Consider the following 6,849-nt stretch of genomic DNA (forward strand, 5'->3'; position numbering starts at 1 on the left):
GTCGGAACCCTAAGAATAAGGCCATCACCAACCCTAAAATGGGTTCTAGTCCAACCAATTTTCACCTCCTCACCGGCAATATGATTCACAACTACAATATGATTCGATAATTCATCTCTGCCAGGAGAATATCATCCAAAAAGGAAATAGGATAACTGCTCTTCTTTTTTAGTTATTCTCTCTTTTGTTTTGTTTGTATATATGTACCATATTTACTTTTATTGATGGAAAATACCTTAGAACTATTGTTCTACGGTTTGGGCCTAAAAAATGACCCCCTCTTGTTCTTTGTCCTAACTTTGCCCTCCACTTTGACTCACATCTTCTCCCATGCTATGGTTCTCTCCACGATTACTTCTTCATATATTCAAATAAATATTTCCTCGCTTGATCTATATTCTTCCCCTCACACTACAAACACATTTATCTCTTTTCCATGTCGTCGACGTCAATGAATTCCATGATAATGCAATGACTTCATGCAAGGTACACGATGTGCTATCATGACTCCGCCTGTTGTTGGTAGGGAGAGCACATACATTGGCTACTACTCATGCGATAGTCAATCTCATGGTGAAACTCCTTCGCCGTGTTGTCCTCGCTAATTTGCGAAGGATCCCTAAGCATAGTTCCTTTTGACGTACCTTCTCCTTGAGTTCACTTCCTCTTGTGAATCAGAGCAGTTCATGGAATGCTTCTAACCAATTTATAGCAGCACAGATAGTCTCCCTTGTGTTGTAAGGAAAAAAGAAAACATTGTGCATGGTTAACCCTACTAAAGAAGATGCAAAAGAGCCACCATTAGTGTTCACAAAAGGTCGCAGCTCAAACATTCTCCAGTTTACTAAATAATAGTAGTCCCACCTATCTAAAAGAAAGTCCTTTCATCCGGATATATAAGAGGCATTTCGACCCATCAAGACAAAGGCTTTGATCAACACTTAATTTTACACGCATGTGCCTTATTCCACATATATTACTGTCATTTACTCATTTATGTTCAGAAAATATTTCCTATTATTGCGGTTGTGATTCAGCATCACATAAAGTAAATATGAATGACCCTCATGGATTAGCTTGTCTTGCTAGGAGGAACCTCCACTCGGCGGTGTGACAGCTTTGCCTTGCCTCCCCCTCTATTATCTGCTAAAAAAAACCTATATGAGTTATTATGTTTGGGGTTTTGACCTATGATTTATTATGTTGGAGAGCTTTGTACTTCCGGTGAAGCTTTATAATAGATCCAGGTCCTGTTACACACACAAAGAAAAACTCGGGGACTGTAAAAACATTAATATTTCTCATTTGATCAACAAAGCCCCAAATCTTATACTGTACTTTGACAAGCAAAAATATGTCCTGTAAAACCGAGACGAGAAAGTAATAATAACAAAAGAAAAACGAAATTTATTCTGCCGGTACAGAGACAGCATGGAAAAGCCGGCCACGGGGCCCCACTCCGCGATCTAAACAAGCAGAGAAAAACAAAGGGGGGCCCCACCCGCGCCTCCCCTCCGCAACGTTTTTCTGCCCCTATTTATGCCCGAGACCTGCACCCCTCTCTCTCCTCGTGCCTCCCTCCACTCTCCTCCCCCACAACCTCTCTCCCTCTCTCTCTCCACCGTCTCCTCCCCCGACTCTCAACAAATCGAGCCAAACACCCGGCAAAATCCGGCCGTGCCGCGACGAGATCGACGCGTTCTCTACCGATCCGGCCGTCGCTCAAGCCCGAGGGTTCCCCGGTTCGTCTTCTTGGAGCAGAGGCACGCGGGGTGTGTGCGGGTGTTCTTGCGACATTTCGGTCGGTTCTTGGTGGCCGAGCCGAGCCTTTTCCTTTCCTCCTCCGCGCGATTCGGCCGGGCCTCGTCGAGGGGGTTCCTTCCCGGCCTAGATGGTGGCGAGGATGATGCGGTGGCCGCGGCCGCCCCAGGCGCGCAAGTTCCGCGTCCGGCTGGTGGTGCGGCGGGCGGAGGGGCTGCCGCCGCCCCCGCCGTCCGTGGAGCCCGCGGAGCAGGAGCAGAGGGTCGCGGCGGAGGTCAGGTGGAAGGGGCCGAGGGCGTCCGGCCTCGGCTCGCTGCGGCGCGCGGTGCGGCGCAACCGCACCAGGGGCGAGGAGCTGGCCGGCGGCGCCGTGGCGTGGGAGGAGGGGTTCGACAGCGCCGTCACGCTCGCGGCCGCGTCCCACCGGGAGGCCGCCGCGTTCCAGCCGTGGGAGCTCGCCTTCACCGTCTTCACCGTGAGCATCTCCTCCCCTCTCCTCTCCTTGCTGGAACTGGATTCCATTGCCTTCTCTTGATTGTTAATTATATCATCCTTAGAGGAGTAAAATTATTATTTTTCAGTTGCTTGAACGAATATGTGTAGTTGGTGGATGTCAATGGATCAATCATGGCGGGCAACTGTATTCCTGTTAATATGGAGCAAAATCTGATAGTAACATCACACCTTATGAAATATATGGACTCCTTATTATGTTTACCAGTAACGATAGCTACAGTTGCTTTTCTATGTGGCCATGGTATCATGTTTCCTGCTCTCAAATAACCCCTTCCAGAATGAATTTATAGCCTTGCGACCGAGTTCAATTGCGCCATGAACAATTGCAAATCATCCCTTAGCAAGTTGGCATATTTTGTTTTCAGTGATTTCTTCCAGTCAGTTTGTTTTGAGTGACTTCAGCAGGGAATCTGATATGCCTTGTTCTTCTTTTCCTTGTGGCAGGATGTGAACAAAGGCCCAAAGACTAAACCAACAATTCTGGGAACTGCTTCTCTTAGCCTAGCAGATTATGCATCAGCAGCCGAAGAGGATATTGAGATAATTCTCCCTTTGTCCGTGCCCTGTGGTGCGCCTGAGTCTGCTCCGTCGCTTCATGTGAGTTTTTGTTGTGAACAACAAGCTTCTAGCTAATGATTCTCGGCGTAAAAAAGAAAAACTCGTTTTAATTGCCGCCTGTGTGACTGACATCCTCTTTTTCATTGCAGCTCACTCTGAGCATGGTGGAACTGAGAGCTCATCAAGAAGCCTCTGATGCTTCACAACGGTCTGCTGTGGCCGCTCCGTTATCCCCGTCGTCTTGTGATTCTGTCCCTGGAGGAAAAGATGAGGTTTCGGTCATTAAAGCGGGGCTAAGAAAGGTAAAAATCCTCAGGCATATAGTGTCAGCTCGAAGGTCCAAGAAGACATTCCAAAGCGATGAAGGCAGTGAAGATAATTGCTATATTCACAGTGATGGTACCGAATATCCATATGGTACCGAGCCTGTGGATGAAGATCTTGATGATAGAACACATGAAGATGAAGTTGCGGATTCAACTATCAGGAAGTCGTTCAGTTATGGTTCACTGCAGTCTGTCAACCATGTTGGTGACCATGAGGACTGGGTCTATTACAGTCACCGGAAATCCGATGCCGGTTACCATGTAGATGAACCACAGTCATCAACTGCTGTGGGAACTGTGTTGCCAACTGCCAAACGGAGTATCCTTCCTTGGAGAAAGAGGAAACTGGGTTTACGGTCACTAAAGGCTAAGGGTGAACCTCTGTTGAAGAGAGCAAATGGAGAAGAGGGAGGTGATGATATTGACCACGATCGTCGGCTGCTAACCTCTTCCGATGGATCACAGGTAAAATTTCCTCTTTTTCTTTTCATTGCATTGTGAAAAAATAGTCAGCATCCTGTTCTTTGGCCCAGAGGCCTTGTTGTATACCACAGAACTGTTTTTGAATGTCCATAACTTGCGCTGAACAATATTTCTTTCAATTGCAGCGATCAAGAAGCGAAGATGGGTCAGTTCATGGTATGATGTCAGAATTTGGCGATGACAATTTTGTTGTGGGGAACTGGGAATCAAAGGAGGTACTTAGCCGTGATGGTCATATGAGGCTTTCTTCCCAGGTGTTCTTTGCGTCAATAGACCAGAGAAGTGAGCGGGCTGCTGGGGCAAGTGCATGCACGTCACTTGTGGCTGTCATTGCAGACTGGTTCCAGGCAAATCAGAATCTGATGCCTATCCAGTCGCAATTTGATAACCTGATCCGAGAAGGATCACTAGAGTGGAGAAACCTTTGTGAGAACAAGACATACCGAGAGCGTTTTCCTGACAAGCACTTTGATCTTGAAACTGTCCTTGATGCCAAGACCCGGCCACTTACAGTCTCCCCCAGCAAGTCATTTATCGGATTCTTCGTACCCGAAGGAGCTGATGACATGGGAGGACTTGACTTCCTCAATGATGCCATGTCCTTTGATAACATCTGGGATGAGATCAGCCAGGCAGCAGAGGCCTCATCCAGTGACAACCCTAACCTATATATAGTGAGCTGGAATGACCACTTTTTTCTCCTCAAGGTTGAGCGTGATGCATATTACATCATCGACACCCTTGGAGAAAGGTTCTACGAAGGATGCAGCCAGGCCTACATTTTGAAATTCGACGACACCACCATGATTCACAAGGTGTCCGACGAGAAGAAGGCGCAACCTAGCCCCGACTCAAGCGGGCCGCTGAAGGGTTCTTCAAGGAGCTCCTCGTCCGGGCAGGACAGCGAAGACGACGACATCGAAGAGAACGTACTCGTGTCGAAGGGCAAGGAGTCGTGCAAAGAGTACATCAAGAGCTTCCTGGCGGCCATACCGATCAGGGAGCTACAGGGGGACATCAAGAGGGGAACGGTGGCATCGACGCCGCTGCACCACCGCCTCCAGATCGAGTTCCACTACACCGAGGCGGTCCCGGCAGAGGTTGCCCAGCCGCCACAAGCCCTCACCATCGAAGCTCCGTTTGAGTTCTCATGGCCCGAGCCGCCGCCGGGGATGGAGCTCGCCCTAGCACCGGCGGTTGCCGTGGCATAGCTTGCCACTGCGCTGGCTGAGTTTTTTGGGAACCTACTCGAAGATTTTGCTGCCTTTTTCCCCCTGTATGTGCTCGTTCCATGTCTAATATGACCTGACTAGTATAGGTTTCCCGTCATCACAGGCATCGGAGCCAGCCGCCTGCATTTTGTACAAAGAGGCGATTGCTCCTGCCTATCTTGTATTAACCGGATGATCTTTGTAATCACGCATAACCCTTGTACTAATCGATGAGGAATCCCATCATCTTACTGAAGTTTTGACCTTGTTTCTGTATGCAAACTTGGTGTGCGGAGCAGAGATTGCTGAAACTCTGAGCCGTCTGTCGATGCTGCCTGAAAATGACTGCCCGTTCTTGATGTAATGCTGTTGCTGAAACTTTTTGGCTCGTGCTGGTGCTGTTGGCTGTGGCTTCTTGACGGTGAGGCATCGTCCAGACGTGCCGGGTTACCGGAACCAAAGCTGTCACCAGCGTGAAGTACATCTTCAGTGAATGCGATGCACGAGCTGCTGCAAAATGCGGATCAAAAGCATCCTCCAATCTTTTTCTGGATCGTCATGTGATCTCGCCAGCTCGTGATACTGTTAAATGGCAGTTGATTCTTCTACATACCTTTTGATGAATACTGGCTTTGTTTTCTTAATTTGCAGGGCAGGTTTGGAATTTTCGGTAGAGAACATCGGTATCGCGGGCCTGAGTTTTTAATTTGTAGTAACTCATTTCGTCACATGCTGACTTTAATATAATTTTGCCGCTAGAAAAACCATTGATTTGTCTGAATATAATGGTGCATTTGAAAAATTGTCATAGTCGTTCATACTTGGTCAGAATATGATTAGCTCAGGAGTGATGTAACAGCCAGGACACGCATAACCGAGCTGGGCGGCCAATTAGTGCTCACAATGCATGTGTTGGACAAGGAATATAATGTTATTTTTCTCCTAGTTTTATACTATGTGAATGTCCCCTTCACAATCACAATCTTTCTGTAGTTAAGCTGGCATAGTAGTATTTACTATTTTGTGAGCGACTTCGACCTTTTGTCCTGTGACAAATTTCTAAGAAGAGAGCACACAAGAAAACCATGGCATGCCTAGGAATTGGGTACATCATAATCATTTGATACAGGCTGCTGCCTAGCTGTACAAGTGCTTCTCATGAAGCAAGTTTACCAAGTTAGCAAGTTTCGGGCATAGATAGATAACCCAGATTTCAGGGTCTAGGTTCGGCTAAAGATGACTCGGTTAAGGACACAGATCAGACACAAGCTCAACAACTCCCCGCATCGACGCATCATTCTGCATAGAGTTGAATCACCATAGACATATGATGTGAGAACTGGGAACTAAACAAGGTGTATAACCATGATAATTAAAGTGATTGCAGTGTACTAAACCATATCTCACCAGATAAACAATGTCAAATGCCTTGGAGTAATCTTTCAGAGATTTCTCAATGTTGGTATTCCTGCAAAACCGGTCGTTTGTCAATTGATGCATAAATCTGTAGGAAAGTTAATCCTGTCACTCACACCTGTTATTAAACAAGATTTGAACAAAGCACTTGCTTTCCAAAAATTAGCAGTCAAAGTTTGATAAGAAGAATATACGGTTTCCTTGGTTAAAATGGTTTATTTAATGTTGATTAGTCACATGGAGTTCCATGTGACGCGATGAAATTTTGGCTTGCATTGGTTAAAAGGAAACTAGTACAGCACAAACATCAGCGTTCTTGTGATTGCTAAGCTTTGATGCAACTGCAAAGAAACTTTACTTTAAAGAAAAGACAGCAATTTATGTCCAGAGCTTGTTAAGTATATAAATCTGCAAAAAATTAATGAAGATGACACGTCTAACTCACACTTCTGCCAACAAAATAAGCTACTTATATTATATGACAAGAGTCAAAAGACAAATGGGGAGAAGTTCAGCTTGAATTTTGGAAAGTACGTCATGGGTAGAGCAAAGTCAGGATTATATAAGCTTAGAATACG

General features: G+C 46.3%; 2 protein-coding genes across 2 annotated transcripts in view; one reads left to right on the forward strand and one right to left on the reverse strand.

The window, feature by feature from the left end:
• Window positions 1-1,576: 1,576 nt before the first annotated feature.
• LOC119302994 lies at window positions 1,577-5,125 on the forward strand. Its single transcript, XM_037580070.1, has 4 exons — window positions 1,577-2,236; window positions 2,722-2,874; window positions 2,985-3,626; window positions 3,770-5,125. The coding sequence occupies exons 1-4, from the start codon at window positions 1,892-1,894 to the stop codon at window positions 4,853-4,855; spliced, it is 2,226 nt and encodes a 741-aa protein (XP_037435967.1). The 5' UTR covers window positions 1,577-1,891; the 3' UTR covers window positions 4,856-5,125.
• An 803-nt stretch (window positions 5,126-5,928) lies between these two features.
• The window catches only part of LOC119302996 (7-methylguanosine phosphate-specific 5'-nucleotidase A-like), a 4,734-nt gene continuing 3,813 nt past the window's right edge, over window positions 5,929-6,849 (reverse strand). Inside the window, exons 8-9 of the mRNA XM_037580072.1 lie at window positions 6,263-6,323; window positions 5,929-6,154 (exon numbers count right to left, since the gene is read on the reverse strand). Of these exons, the coding sequence (XP_037435969.1) occupies window positions 6,101-6,154; window positions 6,263-6,323 (115 nt within the window). The 3' untranslated portion in view covers window positions 5,929-6,100. The remainder of the gene's footprint in view (window positions 6,155-6,262; window positions 6,324-6,849) is intronic.

Source organism: Triticum dicoccoides, chromosome 5A (genome assembly GCF_002162155.2).
Source record: "Triticum dicoccoides isolate Atlit2015 ecotype Zavitan chromosome 5A, WEW_v2.0, whole genome shotgun sequence".
NCBI classification, from domain to species: domain Eukaryota; kingdom Viridiplantae; phylum Streptophyta; class Magnoliopsida; order Poales; family Poaceae; genus Triticum; species Triticum dicoccoides.

Bases quoted from the DNA above. Each gene is read 5' to 3' on its own strand.
- LOC119302994 (XM_037580070.1), top strand. From the start codon at position 1,892: ATGGTGGCGAGGATGATGCGGTGGCCGCGGCCGCCCCAGGCGCGCAAG. The intron at 2,237-2,721 runs GTGAGCATCTCC...TCCTTGTGGCAG, and splicing joins TCGCCTTCACCGTCTTCACC to GATGTGAACAAAGGCCCAAA. The intron at 2,875-2,984 runs GTGAGTTTTTGT...TTTTCATTGCAG, and splicing joins AGTCTGCTCCGTCGCTTCAT to CTCACTCTGAGCATGGTGGA.